We start from the raw sequence: 27,929 nt of genomic DNA, 5'->3' as shown, positions 1-27,929 counted from the left end.
ACGAGCTAACAGCACGTGACGCCAACGGCCCCAGCCGCGCTCATAGCGCGCGCGCTGACTTCAGAATACTAGCTACCTGCACGCGGGGAGACCGTTAGCAGCTTCACCAGGTGAGACAGTTCCGGCCCTATTAGCTCCACCTACTTTTCATAGGCCTCTCCATCTCCCGCTTTCTGTCAAAGCGTGAAGGCGGTGACGGGTGTGTCTGTCTGTTGTGGTGTTAAGAACGGCAAAAGCTGCCGCTGCTTGACTCCTTGGCTCGAAGTTCGCGGTAAGTGAGTGGTATTTGAGAGGGACATCAGCGACAACCTACAGGGTAGGGAAGCGCGACGAAGGCGCGCGAGGTGAGGGGGAGTATTTGCTCATGCGCGTTCGTTACTCGGTGCAGTGTAAACTTGGAGCGTTGTCCCTGAGGTAAGTTGTGTGGCGCAAATCATGAGGGGAGAAGCAAGACCTTCGAGGCCCGGAGGGGGTTAAAGAAAGCAAAACTTCTGGAGGCTTGAAAGTGCTTCTTCCACAGGCCCACAATGCTTTTTGAGCTCTGGCTTTCGCCTGTCCCACCCGAGGCGTCCCTTCGGCTCTTTCTGTAACGAACCTCGTGATCCTGTTGGAACGCTTTTGTGAGGCACAGTGTGACACCACTAAAGTGGACTTACTCGTACTTGTTTGCCAAATCACTAATTTAAATATTTTTATTCATTTTTTAACATACAGCCAGTGTGAAGTTTAACTGACAAATATGAAAAAGAAAACTAAAATTACTATTGTTCAAGTGCAACTTCTAACTGGCCAAGGAGATTTATTGGGATCCGAACCCAGATCGAAGACCATTTTGTTTCTCTTGGCAGCCAACCCCTACTACCATACAAACTACTCTGTATATTACCTTTATGTTAAAACCAATAATTCGGAATTCCTTATTTTCTTCTGACGCACACAAGTATTGCAGCAAGAACCATCTTAGAAGATACATTCTTTTATGTGAGCGAAGAGGGAGGAATGAATCTTCTAAGATGGCACATGGTATCTGCAGTCTTAATGAGCACTTGTATTTTTAACATAATTTTTAAAAAATCTGCTGCCTAGTCACTGTAATGCTTCCCATATTCACTAATGTGGGTTTTCTGGAAAATTCTGAATCAGAAAAGTTTCCAAAAATTATTCCTATGTAATTAGGATAATTTGCATTGGGAAAAATGTGGGTTTTGCTTGTATTTAGCAGAGCTAAAAACCTTAGAAACTGCCAAACTTGCCTAATATAGTATTTGCAAATGGAATCAATTTGCTGATGAATGATGAATGAAACAGCAAAATTTCCATGGAAACCCTCAAAAAAATGACCATCCTACATCACCCTATGTGACATTTTAGGATGCAATCCAACATCTATTTGCATCAGGCTGGGGGGATGTAGCGGACCCCTGGCTGAGCTAGCAGGCTCCCAGTGCTGCTGGGCTCTGCCAGCAGAAGCCCCTCGTCTTGGCTGAGCTGCAGGGACCCTACTGGCTAAGCCAGAAGTCCGCTGGGGACAGCATGGCGGAGAAGGGACTGCGGTGTGTGTTACATAGGGTTGCCATATTACAATTCCACAAATCTGGGCAGGCTGATTTGCATATTATGCAAATTATAAATTAGTTGCATAATTTACATAGTATGCAAATAATGTCTTGATTAGGCAAATTAATCATATTAAAAGTTGCATTATCCAGTTTTATTTTGTGCCTAGCAATTACCACCAAAAACTGGGGAAGGATTTGAAGATTTAAAAAAATCCTTCATTTTCAACCTTAAATGCCTATTATGGAATATTTATTTATTAAGAGGATTTATATCCTGCCTTCCCTCTGTTAAAAACGGAGTTCAGGGCAGCTTACGAACATAGTAAAAACAATAAAAACACAACAAACATAAAACAAGTCAATGCAGCACTATAAAAATCATACAACTTTTAACGCAGATAGAAATCAAGATTTCAATATTATTAGTTCTGTCAGTCATCTTATCTAAAGAGAGCATGTCTGAGCATGTAAGAAGTGTCTTTAGCACACTGATTCTCGCCTATCTGATCAGAGAGAGGGGAAATGGAGCCTTCTATGATAACGGCTGGAACATGATGGAGACCTGGGTGCTGGCACCTCTTTTTTTAAAAAGAAAATAAAAATGCAGAGAATTCTAGAGACCTGGCAAGCTGTGGTAGCATTAGACAGGGTAGCTGTTCCATTCCTATTAGTCTTAAGGGGGGGAAGGTTACACCCCCTATTGCATTGAATATATGCATAGAGAGAGGGAGCACCTCTTTGTGTATGTATATATATACACGTGTGTATAGGTATACATGCACGCGTGTGCGCACACACGCACACATCCATCCATCCCTGGGGAGATGGAAGTAGAGTGATCTTTGGTGGAGAGATGCCTGCCAGTCATTTTGAAGAAGGGTATGTATCAAAAAATACTTTTTAGCCTTTTCTGAATTGCTGAACAGAGGCTCTGTCAGGCAACGGTGAGTGAGGCCGGATTCCAATGCAACTTTACTTAGGAGTAAGTACCATTTAACAAGGTGGGTACAGGGCTCACAGGAGCTGAGGAAGGTCCGGTTCAGAATAAACCTCCCCCCTGGGATAAAGACCAAAGAAATGATGAAATTTTAAAAGGGGGAGGCCTAGAAGTAGGCATTGTGAGAGCAGGGGCACAGGATATCAATTCAGAAGGGCAAAATTACCACAGGCCAAACCAAAAGTGCCAAAGACACTTGAAGAGAGGCGCTGCTTACAAGTGTCTGTACGCTAATGCTAGAAGCCTCCGAACCAAGATGGGAGAACTGGAGTGCTTGGTCTTAGAGGAGAGCATTGATATAGTGAGCATAACGGAGACCTGGCGGAATGGAGAAAACCAGTGGGATACGGTTATCCCTGGATATAAGCTATATTGGAAGGACAGGGAAGGACGTATTGGTGGCGGTGTCGCTCTATATGTGAGAGAAGGCATTGAATCCAGCAAGCTGGAAACCCCAAAAGAGGCGGACTCCTCCAGAGAATCGTTGTGGGTGGTGATACCATGCCCCAGCAGGGGTTTAATACTGGGAATGATCTATCGTCCCCCTGATCAAAATGCTCAGGGAGACCTTGAGATGAGATATGAAATTGAGGAAGCATCCAAACTAGGAAATGTGGTAGTAATGGGTGACTTCATCTACCCGGACATAGACTGGCTCCATATATGTTCCAATCACAACAAAGAAGCAAAATTTCTAGATATTCTAAATAACTATTCCCTAGACCAGTTGGTCATGGAACCAACCAGAGGGACTACAACCCTGGACTTAGTCCTCAGTGGGGACTGGGACCTGGTGCAAGATGTAACTGTTGTCAAACTGATTGGGAGCAGTGACCATAGTGCTATTAAATTAAACATACATGTAAATGGCCAATTGCCAAGAAAATCCAACACGGTCACATTTGACTTCAAAAGAGGAAACTTTACAAAAATGAGGGGATTGGTAAAAAGAAAGCTGAAAAACAAAGTCCAGAGGGTCACATCACTCGAAAATGCTTGGAAGTTGTTTAAAAACACTATAAGCGCAACTGGAGTGCATACCGCAGATCAGAAAATGTACCACCAGGGCCAAGAAGATGCCAGGATGGTTAACGAGCAAAGTCAAGGAAGCTCTTAGAGGCAAAAAGTCTTCCTTCAGAAAATGGAAGTCTTGTCTGAATGAGGAAAATAAAAAAGAACGCAAACTTTGGCAAAAGAAATGCAAGAAGACAATAAGTGATGCTAAAAAAGAATTTGAGGAGCACATTGCTAAGAACATAAAAACCAACAACAAAAAATTCTAGAAATACATTCAAAGCAGGAGACCATCTAGGGAGGCGATTGGACCCTTGGATGATAAGGGAGTCAAAGGTGTACTAAAAACGATAAGGAGATTGCAGAGAAGCTAAATGAATTCTTTGCATCTGTCTTCACAGTGGAAGATATAGGGCAGATCCCTGAACCTGAACTAACATTTGCAGGAAGGGATTCTGAGGAACTGACAAATAGTGGTAACAAGAGAGAAAGTTCTAGGCTTAATCAACAATATAAAAACTGACAAATCACCAGGCCTGGATGGCATCCACTCGAGAGTTCTCAAAGAACTCAAATGTGAAATTGCTGATCTGCTAACTAAAATATGTAACTTGTCCCTCGGGTCCTCCTCTGTACCTGAGGACTGGAAAGTGGCAAATGTAACGCCAATCTTCAAAAAGGGATCCAGAGGAGATCCCGGAAATTACCGGCCAGTTAGCTTAACTTCTGTCCCTGGAAAACTGGTAGAAAGTATTATTGAAACTAGATTAACTAAGCACATAGAAGAACAAGCCTTGCTGAAGCAGAGCCAGCATGGCTTCTGCAAGGGAAAGTCCTGTCTCAGTAACCTATTAGAATTCTTTGAGAGTGTCAACAAGCATATAGATAGAGGTGATCCAGTGGACATAGTGTACTTAGACTTTCAAAAACCTTTTGATAAGGTACCTCACCAAAGACTTCTGAGGAAGCTTAGCAGTCATGGAATAAGAGGAGAGGTCCTCTTGTGAATAAGGAATTGGTTAAGAAGCAGAAAGCAGAGAGTAGGAATAAATGGACAGTTCTCCCAATTGGAGGGCTGTAGAAAGTGGAGTCCCTCAAGGATCGGTATTGGGACCTGTACTTTTCAACTTGTTCATTAATGACCTAGAGTTAGGAGTGAGCAGTGAAGTGGCCAAGTTTGCTGATGTTAAAACAAAAAGGGATTGCGAAGAGCTCCAAAAAGACCTCTCCAAACTGAGTGAATGGGCGGAAAAATGGCAAATGCAATTCAATATAAACAAGTGTAAAATTATGCATATTGGAGCAAAAAATCTTAATTTCACGTATACGCTCATGGGGTCTGAACTGGCGGTGACTGACCGGGAGAGAGACCTCGGGGTTGTAGTGGACAGCATGATGAAAAGGTCGACCCAGTGTGCGGCAGCTGTGAAAAAGGCAAATTCCATGCTAGCGATAATTAGGAAAGGAATTGAAAATATAACAGCCGATATCATAATGCCGTTGTATAAATCTATGGTGCGGCCACATTTGGAATACTGTGTACAGTTCTGGTCGCCTCATCTCAAAAAGGATATTATAGAGTTGGAAAAGGTTCAGAAGAGGGCAACCAGAATGATCAAGGGGATGGAGCGACTCCCTTACGAGGAAAGGTTGCAGCATTTGGGGCTTTTTAGTTTAAAGAAAAGGCGAGTCAGAGGAGACATGATAGAAGTGTATAAAATTATGCATGGCATTGAGAAAGTGGATAAAGAAACGTTTTTCTCACTCATAATACTAGAACTCGTGGGCATTCAAAGAAGCTGAATGTTGGAAGATTCAGGACAGACAAAACTCAGCGCATAGTTAAACTATGGAATTTGCTCCCACAAGACGCAGTAATGGCCACCAGCTTGGACGGCTTTAAAAGAAGATTAGACAAATTCATGGAGGACAGGGCTATCAATGGCTACTAGCCATGATGGCTGTGCTCTGCCACCCTAGTCAGAGGGAGCATGCATCTGAAAACCAGTTGCCGGAAGCCTCAGGAGGGGAGAGTGTTCTTGCACTCGGGTCCTGCTTGTGGGCTTCCCCCAGGCACCTGGTTGGCCACTGTGAGAACAGGATGCTGGACTAGATGGGCCACTGGCCTGATCCAGCAGGCTCTTCTTATGTTCTTATGCAAATGCTAGTATCACTGCCTTTTCTACAGAGAGGTTTGCTTTTATATCTTGTATCTGTTCAGGGGAGGGAGTATTTGGTGGAGTCAAACCCTTTTATTTCATTCTCCATGTTGACAGGCAGACCCTCCCATTGCATTCACCACTTAAGACACATATCCTGAGAAACAGGCAGCTGAGATGAAAGCTGCTTCTCCTTGCTGATGCAACCAGAAAGTGTATGGGTAAGGGATGGAGCTGCATGTGTTGATCAAGTGGGCATGTGCAGTTTTCTAACCTGCTAGATTCTGCAGATGCAGCAGGCAAGCAGACTAAAATTCTTCATTTTTCCAGGACAACTGTGGTGTCCCTCATTGGCTAACAACAATGGAAGGCGGGAATTAGGGTTGCCAGGTCAGAAGCATCCCAAACCCTGAAATTTCAGGGGTGGGCCGGAGGAGGACTCCTGAGTAATGTCAGGGGGTGTGCCTGAGTGATGTCACAGGGATGGGCCCTAGTGCTGTCATTAGATACATTAAGCATCAATCACAGTTGTTTAGAGCATACAATGAAAAAAAATTTCTCTGATTGGAGATTAAGATAGAAATCTTAGCTAAAATATGACGCCTGGGTAGGGAACATTTAATCTAGCCCATTTGCTTTCAGCGAGAAGGGTTTAAGTGCCCCCAGGCCAGGCCAGTCACCAGAAGGCCATTGTAGGAAGAAAGGAGCCTAGTGTTGTGGAGATGTTAGATGGGAACACTCAAGAGTAAAGATGGATGCCCCCAAAGGCTGCAATTCTAAACACACTTACTAAGGGACTAAGCACCACAGAACTCAACAAGACTTACTTCTGAGTAGATATAGTATGGATTGTGCTGTTGGTAAACTTTGACTAGGGATCCTCTGCAAAGACATCCATATCTAAGCAGGGTTGGCAACCCCCTGCCTGCAGTGCCCTGCCCCTATCCTTTAAAATGCTCCAAAATTCTTAACAGATTTGACCCTTCAGAAAGAGGTCTGAGAAATGAGTAAGAGTAAGAAGATTTTCTACCCTTTCTGTCTACCCTGTGGGCTGCTATAAACTCACTTTGACACAGGGCTGTGGAGTCAGTACGCCAAACCTTTGACTCCGACTATTTTTCTACTGTCTGACTCCGACTCCACCCAAAATTGCTTCCGACTCCACAGCCCTGGAAAGGGCTGTAAATGTCTTTTTAAATTGGAAGCTCTCGTAGGAGCATTTTTATTGCTGCCTGAATATGCGCTGATCTTGGCATCACAGCATTTGTCTTCATCTGGGCCTTGTGTCATACACTTGACACACAAAACGGAGAACCATGACCACCCCAAGGATGAAGGGCACACTTAAAATGTAGAGGAAAAAATCATCTACAACCATAGTGTGAAATCAAATACTTATTGGGACACAGTATGAAGAAATATTTATATAAAAATGACTATCAAATATGTTAATTACACAATCTGTAAAGATATTTATAGTGCAATCCGATGTTTACTCAGAAGCAAGTCCCAGTGTATTCAGTGGGGCTTACTCAAACTGGGAAGTGTGCAGAGAACTACAGGCTCAAGTGATAAGGAACTTGTTCTTTCAACAAGCCTTTTAAGTTGAGACCTTATCCCAGTCTGAGTCTGCTGGAATTGCTTTTTAATATGTTTTTAAGCCTTTTCTTTTTTTAAAAAAGATGTTTTTTAACGCTTTTAAAATGTTTTCAAAGATGTTTTAATATATTTTAAAGTCTGTTTTTTATGATGTTTTAAAGTGCTTTTAGTGCTTTTGTTTGCCGCCCTGGGCTCCTATTGGAAGGAAGGGTGGGATATAAATCAAATAATAAATAAATAAACTTCATTCACCCAACCCAAAACTCAGAATTATGCCTCTTTAGGCTGTTTTCCAACTGTTTATTCTTGATTTATGGTTATTGGATTTTAAAGGGATTTATTTCTTATTGTTATTATTATTTATTGGATTTATTAGTCGCCCATCTGGGAGGATAGCCAACCACTCTGGGTGACGTACAATCAAAAATATAAAATTACAATGAAAAATAAAGATAAAAACATTAATACATTAAAGTCACGTTCTCCATGGTGTTAACAGTGACCAAAGCATGAGGTGGCTCGCCCTCACCAGGCAGCATCTGGCCATCTTTCCGTCCCACCTTGCCTTCTTTCATAGACCCTTTGCCTCTGATCAAAATCTTAGCATTGCACTCCTTCTCAATGTTCTTCAATGTGTTCCTCTGCCGGCCCACAATCTCGGCCACATGCTCGGAGCTGGGCACCTGGAAACACTTGGTGGTGTTGACGCTCTTCCTCCTCAGCAGCGCTGCCTGCTCCCTGTTCAAGGCTGGCCTGGGGGGCATCCCGGCCGCTGCCATTCCTCCTCCGCCGGGTGGCCCGTAGTCTTGGAAAAGCATTGCTGCCATCATGCTGTGGTGGACATCATCACTGGGCCTGTGCAGCGCCTCGCCCAGTCCCGCCTCCTCCTAAGCCTCAAGGGCTGAGCCGGTGAAGAGAGGCAACGGGGGCAGCAACACCGAGCCCAGCCTGGGGGGCAGGAGCGGGGGTGAGGCCGGTGATGACAGCAGCAGTAGCAAAGCAGGGCCCATCCTTCCGCAGGGGCCTTGCTAATCTTCCCTGTATCTTTTCAATCTTAGCATAGGTGCTGCTAAACTGGGAACAAGCAACCAGTCATTTTAATGACGATTTCGCACTGTTTTTAAGCGAGTGTTCCTCTGTTCCTAAAACTCAACCCACCCCAGTGTCTTTCGGGCCAGCTTCCACTCACAGGCGAAAGACACCCTGTGTATTGCAAGGCAGCTTGCTCTGAGTTGCCTTGGTTTCCAATCACCAACCTTACCTCACAGGGTTGTTGGAAAGACTCCATAAACACACACACACACACACACACACTGCAGATGTATAAATGCATACAGCCCATGTAATAGTTTATTGTCAAACCAGTTGGTCATTGCAGAAAAATCAGTATTAGCTTTTAAAAAATCAGTATTAGTTTCCTACATAATAAAAACTGTAATACCTAAGTAAGCCCTGCCTACTTGCTTTAAAATAGGACTGGATGGAGACAGAAAGATTTAGAATACAAACACAATTCTTTTTTACATTCACCAAAAAGTCCCATTAATTTACAGAACATTCATAACCATGTGTACTCAAAAGTAAGTCCTATTGAATTCAGGAAAAAAACCTGAAATGTATATACTTACCCAATTTATGAGATTTTCAGATAAACGGGGGGAAACCACCATTTTCTGGCATTGCAATGAGGTTTTCTAGATACTGCCTCAGGTCAGCCAAACACAACCCTGGCTTCACTTATTGGCTGCAATCCTGAACACTCAGGGTTAGAGCTACGAAGTGTTATACAGGACATTTTTGTTAAAAAAAAAAAAAGATTTAACAGTTGGGGAGGGTGGCTGATGTTTTTATGTATATCTCGAGAACTGGACCACCTAGAAACTTTTTTTTTTTTTAAATTAAAGCTGAGAATCTGGGCCACCTAATGGGCTAAGCGGGCATTGGGTGGCATGGAAAGAATCCGGGTAAAACCCAGCTAACCGGGCAATATGGCAACCCTAGTGTTATATGACATCCTACTTGTGTTCAGGCCTTTTCTGTGTGTCCCAATACAGGCAGAAATTCCACTGGCAGAAAGGTCAGTGTAGGAAAATAATTACATTGGTGCTCAATAGGGAGTGCTTATTCACTGGTAAGGGTATTCATCGAAGCCAGCTTTTGCTTTTCTATTTGTGCACATTGCTCCTGATTGAGCCAGCATTCAGCCAGTCCCTCCTCCGCCAGCCCCTCACCCCTCCTGGCTTCCCATGAGTTGGATTGCTCTGTTAAACACTGAAAATTATAAGTGGAGGACCTGCCCTACCCAGTTTATCACAATTTGCCTCTTTGAAATACTTGATCGCTGTATTGTTATTTTTTTAAAAGACCTAGGCTGTTTTGCTTTAACTGAATTAGGAGGAAAAAGTGATTTTCGTGTTTCTGTAGATTTACATCATCAGTTACAATAATATACTTCATAAGAATCGTCAATAATCATATGTTTAAATGTGTGTGACTGAAGTGTATAAATTCATAAACGCTAAAAAGTGAATAAGAAGCAGTCTTTTTTTTATAGATTGCTAGGCACCAGAACAGAAGACAGTACAGGTATCTGGCAATATTTAGAATGGATGAATCAGGTTTATTTAATATGCATATTTCATTGGCTAATGGAATCAACATTGCATAAAGCAATTACATTAAACCTGAAATCCTATACTCACCTAGGAATAAGCCCCCCTGAACTCAATCAGGCTTCCTTCTGAATAAGAATATATAGGATTTCACTGTAAATCATTTCACAATAACATGAAAAAGTGACTCTTATGATGGTGTCCACTCTGTACCCTTTAGTGTGTCCTTTAGGAAAATGTCCTTAAACATTAAAAGAGTGCATCAAATAATATGCAGATAGTACTTTGAATGATAGAACAATATGGCCCAAATAGTATACTTTGTCAATCAAAATCAGGATTAATAGACCACTAGTATTGCTTACAAACCAAAAAACAAACAAAAAAGATTAAACATGTTATATATTGAGTTGAAATATACAGCTAGTAAATTCATATGTTTTGGTTTGGGGTGACACTAAATTATTGAATAATATTATGAATCACTAGGAATTTAGACTTTTATTCTTTTTATGGATGAGTCAAGGAACTTGAAAGATAGGCAACAGTTTTTATTTATTAAATTTATATCACACTCTTGCTCCAAAGGAGCCCAAAGCGGCCAACGTACCAATATTAAAATGGTACCATAAAATGTCTAAAAACAGGTAAATTCCTAAAAGCAATCACCTAATCTCAAAACTAATAATTTCAGGGTAGCCAGGGACAGGTCTTTCAGCCATCAAATGCCTGAGTAAAGAGGAATATTCTTAAATTTCTCCCAAAAGGTAATAATGAGAGAGATTTATGCATTTCACTAGGGAAGGGATTCCACAAATGGGGAACTACCACGAAGAAGTGTTGATTTGTGTGGAAGGCTAGACTGAGTGCTGTATGAGGTGAACAACCTTGAAGATTACTTGCAAGGCTGCTAAATGCATGTTAAGTTACTTAATTTCTGGTAGTTTCCCAATTATTTACATGTACTTTATTTTTTACAGTATGGCACCTCAAAGTGTTTAAAAAAAATGGAGACAAAAGGAATGATTGGTAAGCCCCTCCAGCCAGCAAGACCTGCACGCCATCTCTCTCCCCACGGTAAGTATCTTGATTATTTTGGAGTACATTCTGAGAAAGGGAGGGCCAAGCCACCTATAGTTTGCTGTTACATGATGTGGTTTTTAAACATTAAATAACAGTTGGGAGCAATCAGGATGTGGGGAGGGAGTTTAAGCTTTGTCTCCTGTATTACAGTCCTTATAAAAATCTCCCCCCAACACAAACAGTTTTGAAGCTCCTTAAGTCCTTTTTATGGATGAGGTAAGGAAGTAAAAAGGTGGGCAGCAAGGCTGAGGAATTGAGTAGAATGTCAGAGTGTGAGTACTGCACGAAGGAAACTGCCATGGACACTAATGGCATTTAACATTAGGTATAGTTTGGCCCCAAGAGACAGCATTACAAGTTTATATGAACCTGTATATATTTATTTTATTGCATTTATATACTACTTTCTGCCAAGGTACCTAAGGTGGTTTACAGTTTAAAATTCCAGTACAGTAGGGCCCCATTCATATGGCGGGTTATGTTCCAGACCCCCGCCGAAAAGCGGAACTCATTGAATAGAATGGTGCGCAATGCCCAAAAACCGCCGTAAAGGCGGAACAAGTGCCGTATGAGTGGGGCTTTAGTCTAATTGCGTCTAATTGAGACAGCCGCATTAGCGAAGCACTGTAAAGCGGGGCCCTACTGTACAAGCAAACAGTACAAAATATTATCAGGCTGTTATCAGGAGCTGATGGCTCTAGCTCCTTGCTACCCCTTGTATATTTGCATCCCTCCATTACAAGTCATGCAAAGCAAAACAGTTCTTCTGAAGATACTCTGAACTGTCTCTGAGAAGATCCAGGCTAGCAATCCTCTCCAAGGATACAATCCTCTCCAAGGATACATGGGATAAAGCTCCATTAAATATATTTGAGCGTCTTTCTGAGAAAACATGCAGAGAACTAGAAATGGAAAGATCTGTCAATTTCAGTATTTTTCCATTTATCAGGAGAAATTTGCACAAAAATTGAGAAATTTCATGGCGATACACAAAACACTTATTGTTAGAATTATTAGTTTAAAGTCGAAAACGAGGAAAAAAATCCAGATACCTGTTGGGTTTCATAATTTGTTGAAATTAATTAAAAATCAGCCATGTTCACAGAGTGCCTGTAATTCTGTTACTGACCTTGCCTCATACACTGACCTTCATCTTCTGCAATTTAAAAGTTTAAAAAATGCACAGCTGATTTTTAATTAATTTAAGAAATTTAACAGTGGAGTCTGTGCTAGTGCTGGGCATGCTCAGTAAGAACCAGCTGTCAATATTCTAAAAGCCAGACTAACAGTTGTTTGGCTTGGCTCATCAGGGGGCCACACTCATGCCAGACATTTATTCCACTTTAAACAGTCAGCTTCCCCCAAAGAATCCTGGGAAATGTAGTTTGTGAAGGTTACTGAGAGTTGTTAGGAGACTCCTATTCCCCTGACAGAGCTCCAGTGGCCACAGTGGTTTAACAGTCAGCCCCTCTTCTAGTGATTGTAGCTTGGTGAGGGGAAGAGGTAGTCCCCTAACAACTCTCAGCACCCTTCACAGACTACACTTCCCAGGATTCTTTGGGGGAGCCGTGACTGTTTAAAGTGTTCTAAATATCTGGTGTGGATGTGGCCAGGGACAGCTTTGGTTCAAATGTGGGTAGGAGACTGCATGTGTCTGCTATAGAATATAAAGGTGGGGGGAAACCCCAAAAATGATATTGTTAACAATGTTTTCCTTTTGAAAAGGAAAGGGCTTTTCCCTCTGCCCACCCACCTAATCTCCTCCCTTCCCTCTTGCTCCTCCTTCTCCCCCCTCTACCTTCCTCCCTACCACTAACCTTCCTCCCCTTCCCCCTCCCCAGATCAGTTTCACCTATCCTAAGGATGATTGCACAGGAGTAAATCCCACTGAACTCAAAATGCATGCAAATAATCAAACATACCCTACCCTCCTCCTCCTCCCTCCTATCACTTTCCTCCTGCCCCTCCCCTCCCACCATATACTCAGAGGAACATGTTACCAAATTTTTCCAAGCTACGCAGGAAGTGGATTGGACTGTGAAAGACCAATCCAAATTGTGTTTGCATTTTTACAAATTTAGGGCAGTTCATATCTCAGAGGTCTCCTGCTCACTATAGCTGCATAATTTCCCTGCTTTTTAAAGTTCGATAGAAACGTCTGTTGGCTACAGGTACATTCTTAAGCCACGAGGGCTTTTTTGCCTATTAGTGAATTAACTGTAATATCAGAAGCAGTATGCCTCAATACCTGTTGCTGTACAGGGAAAGGGCTGTTCCACTTATCTACTGCTTCGGAGTTTCCCACAGACATTTGGTTCAGCGTGAGAACAGACTAGTTAGGTCTTTGGTCTGATTTAGCAGGATTCTTTTTATATTATTTGAGATATTTATACACTGTCTTTTAGACAAACTTCACAGGCTTTTACATAGAAATATTAATATGCATTATTTAAAATTGCTTAATCAAGGATCCAAGGCAAACTACAGAGAAAAAAATCCTTTTGAACACTGTTCTCCTCTCAGGATAAGATGGTCCTTGGGTTTCCTTTTCATGGTTATTAGGGGGAAGAGATGCCACCTTGGCTGTAGCACTGGGAACCAGATGACTCGCAACTCCCTAGGCTATCTTTCTCTCTCCTCTCTTCACGGCAAGATGGTTCTTGAATTGCCCTGTTGTGGCAGTTAGTTTTTACGTTCTTAGGAACATGAGTCCTACTGGATCAGACCAGCTAGTCCACCTTTCTGTTCTCACAGCAGTTAGAGGCTAGATGTTGATGAGAAGCTCACAAGGACATGAGTATAATAGCCTTCTCCTGCTAAATGGTCCTATTCATCCTTGTTTCACCTTGGCCTCCTCACCTTCATCCAAAATTCTGCTGCTAAAAACATTCACTGCTTTTGACACTTGGATAGTTTGATTCTCTTTAAATCCCTATTCTGACTTGCTATCTATCCTAATAGTCAATTCAGACACCCAGATTGTGTTGCTCCTTCCCTAGAAGGTTCTATTGGCTTTCTTTTAAACTTCAGATAAGCTGGGGGTTTTTTAAAAAAAACAACAACTTTGCCTGGCTTTTTAAGTTAAGGACGAAGTTTCTCTCCCCTACTTTTGTGCTTGAATTATTTTATCGTGTTCTTAGTTCTATTGTACATAATTCTAGTTGTTTGATTTTATATTTGATGTATGTGTATATCAATTTTTACTTTAAAAAAGCTGCTTTGAATTTATTTTAAAAAAGTAAGATATAAATTTCTGAATAAATAAAAAAGCTTTGTCCAACCTTCAAAGCTTACTATGGCACTGCCATCTTACCTTTCCATCTCCTTTTCCTTCAGTCACCCTTTCTCCCTTGTTGCTCTGTTTGTCTTGATACAATCTGTATTAACTCACCTCTCCTACTTCCTTCAAATTCCTCCTCAAAACCCACCTTTTCTGTAAAGCCTTTTTCATAAGCCTTTAGTCCCCATACCCTGCTCTAACAAAGCCTAAGTACAAGTAATTGAAATACATTCATGTGTTCCAGTGTTTACTCCTGCCTTCATTTCCATCTCCATGCTAGTGGGGAAAATGAACAGCTCTGTTGAATTTTAGATGGTAAGCTTCTTGAGGCATTCACAAATCGTCAGACATATTGATAGTCCATATATGTTTTGTGAGGACTAGATATTGCATTGTTGCTTTGCATTTAGGTAGTTTAGTTTTTAAAGATGGTTTAGAGGATGGAAGTGTTCCTCAATTTACTAACAAAGAAGTAAACATAAATTATTTCTACAGCATCCTTTCCCGCAGTATCAGCAACCACTTTCACTTTCCAGGCTAAGTTTCCATGCAACACTCCTGTATATTTGCATAATGAAATTAGTTCGGTAAGTATTAATCCAGTATATAAAAGTAATAGTTCTCACCGTATTCTGGGCTACTACAAATGTCCCAACTGAGCGTTGAACTCCTTAGATAGTAACTATGTGCCTCGGCTTTAGTTTTCAGTTTGTGAAATGGGGAAAAATTATGTACCTTAAGATTATAAGGATGAATGAGACATGTTTAGAGTACTCTGGTGGGAAATAATGATTCTGATAGCTGTGCCTACAAAACCAGAAGTAAATTGTTCTGTAGCATTTACACACTCAGCAGTCTGATCCTTGAAAGTCTTGTCCAGCTTTCCCTAACCAGGCACCCTCTAGATGTTTTGGACTCCTATTAGCCCCGGTGGTCATAGATGATGGCAGTTTCAGGCATAAATGTCTGCAAGCCACCAGTTTGTGGAAGACTGTCTGTTATGCTCTCTGGAAACCAATAGGGTTTGTATAGAGTAGTTTTGACAACTGGTATTTAAACAATTCTGCCAAGGAACCCATTTAAATGAAGTATGAAGATGGACATAGAAAGGAACATGAGTCAATAGATATGACTCTTACAAGATGGTTAATCTAAAAATGTTGATAGTAACTTTTTTCGAGTGACATGCCTGTTACAGTTAGTTATTAGATTGTACCTGAACAAACCTACTTTATCTATGCTAATACCACACGTAGCGACTGCCTAAATACTTTTTTTTTGTTTGAAAATTTAATGTTTGGGGTACTATGATGCAATAAATCTGAAATGTGTGTGGTCTTGCATGCAGTCAGCTGTATACTTAACAATTAAAGGCACATTTTTTCATTGGGGATATGGTTTTGTGATGGCCACAGCCTCTCCCAGTGTTTGGGTCCCCAGATGTTGTTGGACTACAACTCCCATCAGCCCCAACCAGCATGACCAATGGTCAGGAATGATGGGAGTTGTAGTCCAGCATCATCAGAAGACCCAAACACTGGGAAAGGCTGGCCTAAAATGTTAGCAAAATAAATATGGTGTCATGATTTTTGTGAAGACAATTTCATGGCACCTTTAAAGGCAAGCAAATGTATTGTGGCCTGAGCTTTCATGGATTGGAGTCCATGTCATCATATGCATAAAGTTAAATGGAAGTGCATTTATGCATATGCATGTGTACACATCAGAGCTGTGGAGTCGGTATGTCAAACCTTCGACTCTGACTCCTCTATTTTTCTACTGTCCGACTCAGACTCCTCTATTTTTCTACTGTCTGACTCCGACTCCTTCATAAATGGCAAATGTATATTAATGTATTAATATTAATAAGTTAATATTAATATTAAAATATTAATTTTATTTTGAAGTCGGAGTCAGTACATTTCTACTCACTCCGACTCCACCCAAAATTGCTTCCGACTCCATCCAAAATTGCTTCCGACTCCACAGCCCTGGTACACATAATATTAAGATACCATATATACACACATACACCATTTGGGTTTGGGTGTAAAACAGTGAGGTCACAGGGAAATGCAGAAAGTACTGACAGTGATAATTATGTTAACAGTGGCTACTCACAAAATAGTTGCTGATTGTAACGTAGTCGCAATAACACAGATATCCTTGCTTTGGCATGCTAGCTGACACGTGTAGTTTGATGATGAAACCTGTGTCCCTGTTCAAGCTACAAGTGATTACAATTAGCCTCTAGATAAATTGTAACTCAGTATTTTCACATTAGTCTCCCTCTGAAATTCTTTTATTCAAGGATAGATAGTGTTACTGGATTTAGGGGTTGATCAATGGTGTCTATGAATCCCATTTCCAGCCTCTGATATGGGATCTGCGAAGGAAGAAACCTGCTCTATTTGTTAGACTAGTTCCTTTCATAAGTTAATGGATTCAGCCAAGTCGTGTCAAGTGCCTTCATTAACATGTGCAAGGATTGGCCAGGAGAGCAATGTGGGCTATAAGAACTCGTTCAGGAGAGAGGTCCTTCCTCCCCATCACCTGGCTGGAGGCCACCTCATGTTGAAGCCAAGAAGTGGTTTGTGTTGGGAACTAAAAACAGACAAATTTGCTTGGTCCCTGTGTCTGAACCCCCAAAGCTATGGGCTTTGAGGAGCAAGATCTTATGGACTGTTAATGCTGAGAAACCCTCCATTGTACATTCAGGTTGTATATATGTGTGTAAATATATCCTATAAGACACCACAGTCTCCAATGACATTCTTTCCAAGGAAACCAAACCCTGGATAAGTGCTGGAACCCATGGATGTCTTGCCCCACTCAGATGTAGTGGCCTGGGAGGTTGAAAGTTTCCCCATCTGGTTTCTGAGTCTTGCCATTGCTGATGTCAGATTTGTGTCCTGTTTTTTCTCTCTCTACAAGGCTGGCCTGTTTGTTCTATGTTAGTGTTTCTCAAACTATGGACTGAGGACCATTAGTGGGCCTCAGTGCTGTAGCCTGACTCCTACTTGTGTGGTAGTCCTTTGATTGGATGGATGCTAGTAGCAACAGTTCGCCACACATGCCATACATAGGCACTTTGTAGGATGGGAATTGGTTAGATAGTGTAGGATGGGAATTGGTTAGATAGCTGGTGAATGAGGCTGTAACACGCAAAGCTGGAGGGGAGGGGAGGAAAGCAAAAGGCAACTGATGTATGGGGTGGTCAGCTGAATATGAGGCAAGAAGAGAGAATGGAAATATAGGGAAACTGAGGAAAAGGAAAAGGAGAACTACACAGGGCTACTCACCACTTCATGCATGTGCATACACACCCTAGTCCTTCCTGCCTGCCCAGTCTCCTCCTAAGCCTGGAAGCGTTTTCTCTATTTTCTAAGGGGGCATTGAAAGAAACTAGAAGAAATGTTAATATTTTTAAAAGCAATAAATAGTCAAAAAGAGAGGAGGGGGTAAGAGGGAACCTGTTACAGGAGAAAGAGAGACTAATGCTGTGGTCTACAGAACTTCCATCTCTGTCATCAGGAAACCACTGTTTCTTGGAGCTGGCCGTGAGGGCCTGCTTCTGGTGTCGGGCCAAGGAGATGGGAAACTAGGGTTGTTGCTGGTGTACTGTCCACCCTGCTGCCTGGCAGCTTCTCTGACAGAGCTGATAGAGGCCGACTCGGCTGTGGTATTGGGTGACTATTGTTCTGGGTGACTTCAGTGTCCATGCTGAGGCTGCCTCTGGTGTTCTGGCCCAGGACTTCATGGCCTGCATGATGACCATGGAGCTGTCTCAAGTTGTCACCGGCCCAATGCATGGGCAGGGCACACCCTTGACTTGTTTTTGCTCCAGATGGAGGAAGGTGTGGTCTGGAGATGGGTGGTGGTGGATGTTACCCCATTGTCATGGTCAGACCACTTCTTGGTGAAGTTTAGACTTATGGCTCCGATCCTCCCTTGCAGGAGTGATGGACAGATTAAGATGGTCTGCCTCAAGAGACTAATGGAATCCACAGGATTCCTGAATGCCTTAGGGGAGTTCCCAGTAGATAGAGAAGGTGACCCTGTTGAAGCCCTTGTCATGCTGTGGAACAGCGAGGCGTGTCAGGCTCTTAACACGGTTGCCCCTGAGTGCCCTCTCCGGCATTGTGGAGCCGGGTTTGCACCTTGGTACACCAGTGAACTAAGGGCAATGAAACAGGCTGGATGACGGCTAGAACACAAATGGTGAGGCTCATCAGGCACAAGTAGAACATAACCATGCCTACTGTGCAGCGGTGAAGGCAGCAAAGAAGGCCCACTTCTCTGCCACCATCACATCCTCAAGTAGCTGTTCTATGGAGCTTTTCAGTATTGTAAGGGGTCTTTTGACATCAACTCCAGGAAATGGAGTTTTAGACCCTTTGGAGGCCCACTGTCAATTGTTTGCAAGGCACTTTGAGGATAAAGTTGCTCCAGGGCTGTGGAGTCGGAGTCGGAAGCAATTTTGGGTGGAGTTGGAATCGGTAGAAATGTACCGACTCCGGCTTCAAAATAAAAACTTATAATATAATATAAATAATATAGCGAGAAATGGCCCGCAAACTTGGTGTTTCTCTGGAAAGAGATAATATTAGAAAAATAGTGATTGAAGAAGCCCTTAACCAAAAGGAAGAACTTAAAAAAACCTCTCAAGGGACACTTTGTATTTCTTAAAATGGATGCCTGCACATGCCATAGAGTGAACTATTTTGCCATCAATGTCCAATTTGTTTGTGACAAGAATAAAATAGTTACCAAGACACTGGCAGTAAAAGACACAGAAGCTCATCACACCAGCGAGTTTCTCCAGATCTTAGTGGAAGAGGTTCTGCAAAATTATGAACTTAAAAAAGAACAAGCTCTTTGTATTGTAACTGACAATGCTTCAAACATGCTAAGTACAATTAAACTAATGAATGCAGATAATGAAGGTGACCAACAGCTAGAAGAACACTTCAGAGATATAGGAATGTTCGAAATTGAAGAGCATGCTCCTGGAACTGAGGAACAAACTGAAGTTGCTACAGAACAATAACAACATTTGTTATTACTAGTTAATATACATTTACCATTTATGAAGGAGTCGGAGTCGGACAGTAGAAAAATAGAGTCGGAGTCAAAGGTTTGGTGTACCAACTCCACAGCCCTGAGTTGCTCGCCTCCCTAGCAACCTTGATGTCTCATCCACATCTACTGTAGTCCCCAGTGAGGTGTCCAGTGCAACATGTGCTGCAGCTTCTTGGGAGTGGTTTCAGTTGATGCAGCCTGATGACGTAGACAAGGTGCTTGCATTGATGCAGCCAGCAACATGTCTTCTTGACCCTTTCCCTTCTTGGCTTATTAAAGCTTGCTGAGGGGGTTTAACTGAGTGGATCCAGGGTGTGGTCAACACATCGTTGTGGGAGGGAGTGGTTCTAACCGTCCTGAAAGAGGCAGTGATTTGACCACTCTTTTAAAAGCCCACCCTGGACCCATTGGTTTGTGACAACTACCGGCCGGTCGCAAATAACCCATTCTTAGAGAAGGTGATTGAGAGGGTTGTAGCACAGCAATTGCAAGTACACTTGGATGAAACAGATTATCTTGACCCATTCTAGTCTGGGTTCAGGCCTAGTTATGGGACTGAATTGGCCTTGGTCACCCTAATGGATGACCTTTATCCGGAGAAGGAGTGCAACCCTGTTACTCTTACTTGATCTCTCAGCAGCTTTTGATACCATTGACCGTGGTATCCTTCTGGGCTGACCTGGCAGTTGTGCTGTGGATAACATCTTGTCCCCCATGTAGTTTAACATCTATATGAAGCCCTTGGGAGCGGTCATCAGGAGATACAGGGCGAGGTGTCAACAGTACACTGACGATACCCAGCTCAATTTCTCTAACATCTGAATTGTGGGAGGCCATGCAAGCCCTTGAGCGCTGCCTGGACTCGGTGGTGGGCTGGATGAGGGCCAATAAACTGACTGAATCCTAGCAAGACAGAGACTCTGTGGGTTGGTAGTTCCTGAGTTCGGATAATTGGTCAGTTGCCGACTTTGGATGGGGTCGTATTCCCTCTGAAAGAGCAGGTCAGTACTCTGGAGATGCTCCTGGATCCATCTTTGTTGCTAGAGGCCCAGATGACCTCAGTGACTAGGAGTGCCTTTTACTAGCTTCGGCTGGTAAGACAGCTGCGGCCGTTTCTGGACCGGGATAGCCTGACCACTGTTATCCATGCATTGGTAACCTCCAGGCTGGATTACTGTCATGTGCTCTATGTCGGGCTACCCTTGAGGTTGGTCCAGAAGCTGCCACTGGTGCAAAATGTGCTGGTGAGACTGCTCACTGGGGCAGGGTATTGCCAACATGTAACCCTGCTGCTGAAAGAATTGCACTGGCTACCTATTAGCTACCGGGCCAAGTTCAAGGTTCTAGTTTTGGTGTACAAAGCCCTCTACAGCTTGGGACCAGGATACCTGAAATACCGTCTTATCCCTTATATACCAGTCAATCACTGCGCTCTGCAGGTGAGGGTTTCCTGCAGATACCATCTTATCAGGAGGTTCATTCTGCACAACATAGGAAACGGACCTTTATTTTAGTAACACCTACCTTGTGGAATTCCCTCCCCTTGAACATTAGACATGCACCATCTCTGTTATCTTTTTGGCACCTACTGAAGACCTTTCTCTTTCAACAAGCTTTTTAAGTAGAGCCCTTATCCCAGTCTGCGTCTGTGTTGGAATTGCTTTTTAATATGTTTTAAAACCTTTTTTTTTAAAAAATAGATTTTTTAAAGCTTTTTAAAAATGTTTTTAAAGATGTTTTGTTTTAATATGTTTTTAATGGTGGTTTTGTTTTAATATATTTTAAAGGCTGTTTTTATGATGTGTTAAAGTGTTGGTAGTGGTTTTGCTTGCCGCCCTGGTCTCCTACTGGCAGAAAGGGCGGGATATAAATCTAATAAATATTAATAATAATAAATATAAAAGATGTAGGGAGGAGGGATCAAGAAACGGTCTGTTTGATTGGGAGAAATAGAACACAAGTGAAAGAAGTGTAAAATGACAGAAAATGAGGAAAAATACATTGAGAGATACGTGGAAGGGAAAATATAAAATAAAAAGCTTTTTCTATTTAGACTTTGAGGATCAGCAAATTCTGCTTAAAGCATGGAGACTGAGTCATGATACCTCCAGAACCGATGTATGTACTTAATTTGAGAGAAGTTAAACTGTAGGACTCCCTGCCACAAGGAAATGGCTCGTGAGGGTGTGTGTGAAGGCAGAGGCTTTGGTGGCAGTGTGCTCATTGTGATGAGGTGGCAGTTAGGGTTGAGGTGCTTTGGGTTGGTGGTAATGGTCCTGCAGGTGCGCATGCATCTGTGGGGCCACTTCAGAGCTCCACCAACCTTGCTACAGCTGCCTTACCCTGTCCCAATGAGCACACCACTCCCATTGTCTGCCTGCCCCACACAAGCTACTGCTGACTGTAGCAAAGAATTTGGCAACTTCCGAAGAGATTAAATAATAGCTAGAATATGATGCTAGTAATTGGCATAATCTCTGCAACTGCCTACTGTCATTTTTTACTGGCTTTGCCCCTGCACCAGCATTTTCAAGTGGGTGCTGTGGGTGAAAGGTTTAAGAACTTATGATTTATGTAGAATGCAGAAGGGCACTCATGTCATATGAGCAGGTGAATGAGCCCTTGATGGGGCTGACATTACTAGATCCATTAATAATTTTGTCAGAGTAGACATGGGGACAGAGATGGCATCTGGGATTGCCACAGATCTGGTTTCTGTGTCCATATCTGTTACATGACATGTTGCTGGTGAGTAGCTGTTTTAGGTTGGGAGGCTGTGTAAACAAATACAGGCCTATCACCATCTGTGCTTTTGCATTTCATTTCCCTCTGAGCTCACAATATACCTATAACTCAGGAAGACACTTCATGCATCTGATGACATGGACTGTAACCCATGAAAGCTTATGCCATAATAACGTGTTAGTCATTAAATATTACAAGACTTAATTATTTTTGCTGTAACGACCAACACTGCTACTACTCTGGAAATAATTTTGGTAGTTCTTAAAAATTGGTTGATTTGAGCAAAATTCTATATTATTAATAATCTGCATTAACAGCAAAATTCTAGACCACTGTAAAACGTCAAGGGTTTTTTTATTTTTAGATGTGCAAGTCTAATGGAATGCTGGTGTTAAATGAAAGTCTGATTCCTACTCTATCAGAGCAACATAAACCTGAAATCACAAAAGGTAAACATTGTGAGTAAAAGTGCTGAATAATACTAAAACTATGGGAGATGTATGGACTCCTGAAATAGGTCTTATTTGGGACATGTCTTGATGGTCACATTTATATTGTATCAGGATTAAGTGGGTGGCTGCAGGCAATCATAGAAGAAACTTACAACTTGATTGATGCAGGTTTATGCAAAGCGTACCTCAGACTGGAACTTTAATCTTGGTGGGCTTTAACGGAGCAAGGAATTTCAGAAGAAAATCACCCTGTGCTTCATAGATTACAGCAAAGCCTTTGACTATGTAGATCATGAAAAACTATAGAATGCTTTCAAAGAAATGGGGGTGCCGCAGCATCTGATTGTCCTGATGCGCAACCTATACTCTGCACAAGAGGCTACTGTAAGGACAGAATATGGAGAAACCAATTGGTTCCCCATCTGAAAGGATGTGAGACGGGTGTATTTTATCACCCTGTTTGTTTAATCTGTACGCAGAACATATATGGAAAGCGGGATTGAACCAAGAGGAAGAAGGTATGAAAATTGGAGGGAGAAATATCAATAATTTAAGATATGCAGACGATACCATACTACTAGCAGAAACCAGTAATGATTTGAAACGAATGCTGATGAAAGTTAAAGAGGAAAGCACAAAAGCAGGACTACAGCTGAATGTCAAGAAGACTAAAGTAATGACAACAGAAGATTTATGTAACGTTAAAGTTGACAATGAGGACATTGAACTTGTCAAGCATTATCAATACCTCGGCACAGTCATTAACCAACATGGAGACAATAGTCAAGAAATCAGAAGAAGGCTAGGACTGGGGAGGGCAGCTATGAGAGAACTAGAAAATGTCCTCAAATGCAAAGATGTATCACTGAACACCAAACTCAGGATCATTCAGACCATGGTATTCCCAATCTCTGTATGGATGTGAAAGTTGGACAGTGAAAAAAGCGGATAAGAGAAAGATCAACTCATTTGAAATATAGTGTTGCAGGAGAGCTTACCATGGACTGCGAAAAAGACAAATAATTGGGTGTTAGAACAAATTAAACCAGAACTATCACTAGAAGCTAAAATGATGAAACCAAGGTTATACTTTGGACACATCATGAGAAGACATGATTCACTAGAAAAGACCATAATGCTGTGAAAAACAGAAGGGAGTAGGAGAAGAGGAAGGCCAAACAAGAGATGGATTGCTTCCATAAAGGAAGCCACAGACCTGAACTTACAAGATCTGAACAGGGTGGTTCATGACAAATGCTCTGGGAGGTCACTGATTCATAGGGTTGCAATAAGTTGTAATCTTAAATTGAAAGCACATAACAACAAAACTTTGAAAGTTACTTACTGAGTAAAATGGAGAATTGCTTCTATTCAAGAGCTCATTCAGTACACAAAGGTCATTGGAATAGGCTTTTAAATGGAATAAACTAGGTTTTAGCTGGTTGACATTTCTTGTCCCTTTTCATCATTTCTGATGCAGTAGAACTTTCAACTTTAAAACTCTATATAAATGGGTATCCCATGGTCTGTAGAACTCCAAATCCATTGTAATGCAGCTTCTGGGTGATGTAAGAATCATAAATGGATTTTAATTCATAATTTTCAGGAGAAGATGTCTCATACATATATACTTTTTAACACAATATGTCTTAATTCTCTAATTTTGTGTTGGCAGAGAGGATAACATATAGTAGAGATTTCCTCTTGAAGCTTTCAGAGGTTTCACTTGCCCAAAAGAAACCAGAATTTCTTCCTGATCACCCCATTGTACTTGAAAAACCAGTAAGTGTTTGCATTTGAAACTTTAGAAGAATTTAAGTGGCTTGTTTTGTGTTAAAAAGAGTACAGGTTAATTAGTGGAGGTAATGGGTTGTATTTAGTACTGCCCTTGTGCAAGGGGAATTCTCTTCCCACTGTAACCCCCAACATTCCTGAATAACCTCTCTCAAAGGGTCAAGGGGCTTTCAGAAATGGTCTGAGATATGGAGCAAGGGAGGAATCAGATAGAAGCAGTTTATGTGAATAAAGCTCTGCTCGTGTAAGCTGCCTCCACTCAATTCCCCACCCCCCGCCGCCATTGTAGCTGTGGATACATACTGTATCACTGGATTGATTCCATAAAGGAAGCCACAGACCTGAACTTGCAATATTTGAACAGGGTGGTTCATGACCTATGCTATTGGAGGTCGCTGATTCATAGGGTCGCCATAAGTAGTAATCGACTTGAAGGCACATAACAGCAATTGTAGCCCAGTTGGGGGCTGCAGCGAATAGAATGGTGATAGGCTATTCCTTTGTGCAAACACCTTTGCTTGAGCAACTCATTGTATTCCGCCTATGCAGGATTATTCTAAGTTGCTGCTTAAGGAACAGCTATTACTAATATGCTGCATATAATTCCAGAAGAGTGTCTTTCGGAACATTATTTATGGCAAGAGAGATATTGTGTAATCTCTTTTTATTTTATTGTGTTTTAATACTTTTCCAGTAACTTAAGTCATGCCCATATTGGTTCTGAATACGTTAACTTACAGGTATTACCAGAAGTTTCTGTGAATGCAGCACACTAAAAAGGGGTTGCTGTTGAAGGAGAGCTGCTAATAAGAGAATGCTAAAACTAGCTTTAAACTATTCTGGGGAGGTAGGCGAGGGTCTGACAAGAACTACCAGTAAAGAAACAGATTCTAATGGGTATACACACCCTATTTTTCTTTTATCAACTACTATCAGTACTCCCAAGAACATGCATTCACTTATTATTTCCTAGCTATGTTAACCATTTATATCATGTCAAGGATGGGGAACTGGATCTGGCTGGTGGGTTAGATGCAGAGTTCCCCCTGCTCCACGGAACACTTAGACAGGTGGACTGCCCCACCCATCTATCAGCTGACAGCAGTTGTGAACACACGGCTTGCAAAGGAAGAGTTGAGAGCACACAAAGTATGCTCCTGGTTCTTTTCCTTTCCAAGTATAATTTGGCATTTTCTGAATTTGGAACCTTTTTCTGTTGCTGCAGGGAGATATAAAAAGGCTCCAAATTAAAAAAGAACTGAATTGTACCAACTGCTGGAAAGTAATAATGAGGTGCACACGTTGATTAATCCTTTATATCATCATTATTATTGTCATTATTAATTTATATGTAGCTTTTGTATGTTTGTTAAATTTATATCCCATCCTTCCTCCCAGTAGGAGCTCAAAGCGGCTCACAACAGAACAAAAATGCAAATTGCTACATCAGTGTAGCCCTGCTGGTTTATGTCTTCCGTGCCTGATGTTGCATGATGACATAGGGTGCCATGAACTAAATGGGGAGGCCCAGTGGCTGGAAGTTCCCTGCTGTTGCTTTACTCAGATACATGTGCTCTTGAGGTTTTTAATAATACTTGCTCAGAGGCTGGTCTTGATCTGTGTTCAATACTTTAGTGTTAATGCATCACCTCAAAGCTTGTTTAAATGTGTAATGCAAATATTCTTAACTAAATTTGGTGGTGGGACATTTTGTCTTGTAGAAAAACTATTTACTACCTACTACAAGCAACAATAGGTCTTTCTGAAGATGAGGAATGTGTCGTTTTCACCACTAAAAATTAAGGGAATGTGATCTAATGCCAGTAGACTAATCAAATTTATCTTTTACAGTTGGTGTACCCATCAGTTCATATCGGAAGTAAAGCTGTTTTCAACAGAAAATTTATGTGAATCAACTTCAAGTTTTGTATGACTTTGAACCGATAGTTCATTGTGCTTTTATAGTTATAAAGGAGAGAACTGCTAAAATGAGGCAGAACCACTGTCACTTGTCAAATTTGGAAATGTTGCACATAACAACATACTGTCATAGCTGTTGGTGTCCTAAGGACTGAAGTTCACTTTACCACTTTTGCTGCAACTGATTAGAAATGTGCAATGGTGGGGAAGGCTTTTCTCATTGATGAGCTGCTATATACTACTGACTCCTCATGGCTACATACTGCATACACCTTACAGTAAGCTAATAGCCAACCATCATATGGTAAATGTTGCTCTTTCATTACATTACATTCACCTTTAGTGAATGTAAAATATAGCGTGTATATTATATGTGTACCTAAAATATTGACTAGTATTTTTAAAAAATACACAAATTTCTGCCACTGAAATCATTGGGACTTAAAAGAACTTTCCTTTGATTGGATTTTGCCATTTTTTCTAATGTTATAACAATTTCTAATGCATTTCTTAATAGTAGCGGTCTGTGTTAATAATTTTGTCTCTTGGCCTGGCCTTTTCCCTCTCTGCTCCCATTTTTCACCTTATCTTTTTCTATACGATATCATCTAAGAACTAGTTAACACATTGAATATAAAAAAAATGCACCTAGTAAAGTTTAGTTTTTCATTTTCCATCAATCACTGTAACTCTTCCTAAATAATAAACTAGATTGATTAGGGTGGGGTGGATTTTAAACTGTAGATTTAATTATGTGACTGCATGCTATTGATCTGTAAAGTCTATGTAGTAAGGGAAGATAAAGTATACAGCAAAGGAAGAAAATGGCGGGAAAAACTATGAAAACACAGCTTTTCAAGAGTTAACGCTATAAACAATATGGTCTTATAACATTAGAAAAGAGTATTATATAAGCAGTGTATTCCACTAATCTTTCTGCTTGATTTTGTTATCAAACTATATTGATTCATTAGTATACTACATTAATAAAATACCAGTCGCCAAGTCACAGATTATATCTACAAGTCATATTTGGGATCAGTACTATTTTAGTATCTCTTATCTGACATAATATTTGTACAATTAAATTTTACAGAATACTCACAATTGTTACCTTAAACCTTGATCTAGTTTGGGCTTTGGATGAAAAGAATTTAGTACTGGTGTTTAGATTTCTCATGTGATCTGACTCCATGTGTCTGAAGAACTGAAACCCAGTTGAGGTCTAATGAAAGTCTTCTATGTATTTTTATGTCTCCCTGTATTACTCTGAGGTAGAAGAATTATATTAAAGACCCAATCCCAGCTAAAGTTAGTTGCCACTGAGGATGAATTGTTATATTACCTAGGTAGTGTAGGAGCTCCTTTCCCTGCAGCTAGGGCAATTTTAGGAGCCTGGACTAAGGCCTTAAGCTGTAACAAGCTGCCACAATTGGGTAGGCACCAGGCAGTGGGATCATACAAAGGCTAGTAAGTCCCATCCAGTTGTTAAGCTAAGCATGTTGGCACATGATAATAAAGTGACATAAGCTGGCATTTAGACAGATATATCAGCCCCAGTGTTTGTGACTAGGAGATCAGTAGTTTAAGGAGCACAAAATCCTGTCATGGATCTGTAGCAAATGTAAAATAA

At 41.4% G+C, this 27,929-nt stretch overlaps 1 protein-coding gene and 1 pseudogene across 4 annotated transcripts; one reads left to right on the top strand and one right to left on the bottom strand.

Moving 5' to 3' along the window:
* Positions 1-9: 9 nt before the first annotated feature.
* C1H8orf88 (chromosome 1 C8orf88 homolog) lies at positions 10-27,305 on the top strand. Of its 4 annotated transcripts, none has more exons than XM_061607186.1 (6): positions 10-110; positions 10,921-11,017; positions 14,799-14,890; positions 22,495-22,579; positions 24,258-24,364; positions 26,228-27,305. In XM_061607186.1, exons 2-6 carry the CDS (start codon positions 10,948-10,950, stop codon positions 26,285-26,287), a joined length of 414 nt encoding a protein of 137 aa, XP_061463170.1. In that variant the 5' UTR covers positions 10-110; positions 10,921-10,947; the 3' UTR covers positions 26,288-27,305. The 4 variants fall into 4 exon arrangements, with proteins under 4 accessions (XP_061463170.1, XP_061463187.1, XP_061463160.1 ...); XM_061607203.1 differs by lacking the exons at positions 10-110; positions 26,228-27,305 and adding exons at positions 125-271; positions 26,098-26,208; XM_061607176.1 differs by lacking the exon at positions 10-110 and adding an exon at positions 132-271.
* On the bottom strand, positions 8,336-8,410 carry LOC133375975 (U6 spliceosomal RNA; annotated as a pseudogene).
* Positions 27,306-27,929: the final 624 nt, after the last annotated feature.

The sequence above is a fragment of the Rhineura floridana genome, chromosome 1 (genome assembly GCF_030035675.1).
Source record: "Rhineura floridana isolate rRhiFlo1 chromosome 1, rRhiFlo1.hap2, whole genome shotgun sequence".
NCBI classification, from domain to species: domain Eukaryota; kingdom Metazoa; phylum Chordata; class Lepidosauria; order Squamata; family Rhineuridae; genus Rhineura; species Rhineura floridana.
Note: the sequence above shows the minus strand (reverse complement) of the source record. Positions and strands in the feature narration are given on the sequence as shown.

Excerpts from the sequence above, each read along its gene's own strand:
- C1H8orf88 (XM_061607186.1), top strand. The coding sequence starts at position 10,948 with ATGGAGACAAAAGGAATGATTGGTAAGCCCCTCCAGCCAGCAAGACCT. Across the intron at positions 11,018-14,798 it reads ACGCCATCTCTCTCCCCACG|CATCCTTTCCCGCAGTATCA; the intron begins GTAAGTATCTTG and ends TTATTTCTACAG. Across the intron at positions 24,365-26,227 it reads CCATTGTACTTGAAAAACCA|TTGGTGTACCCATCAGTTCA; the intron begins GTAAGTGTTTGC and ends TATCTTTTACAG.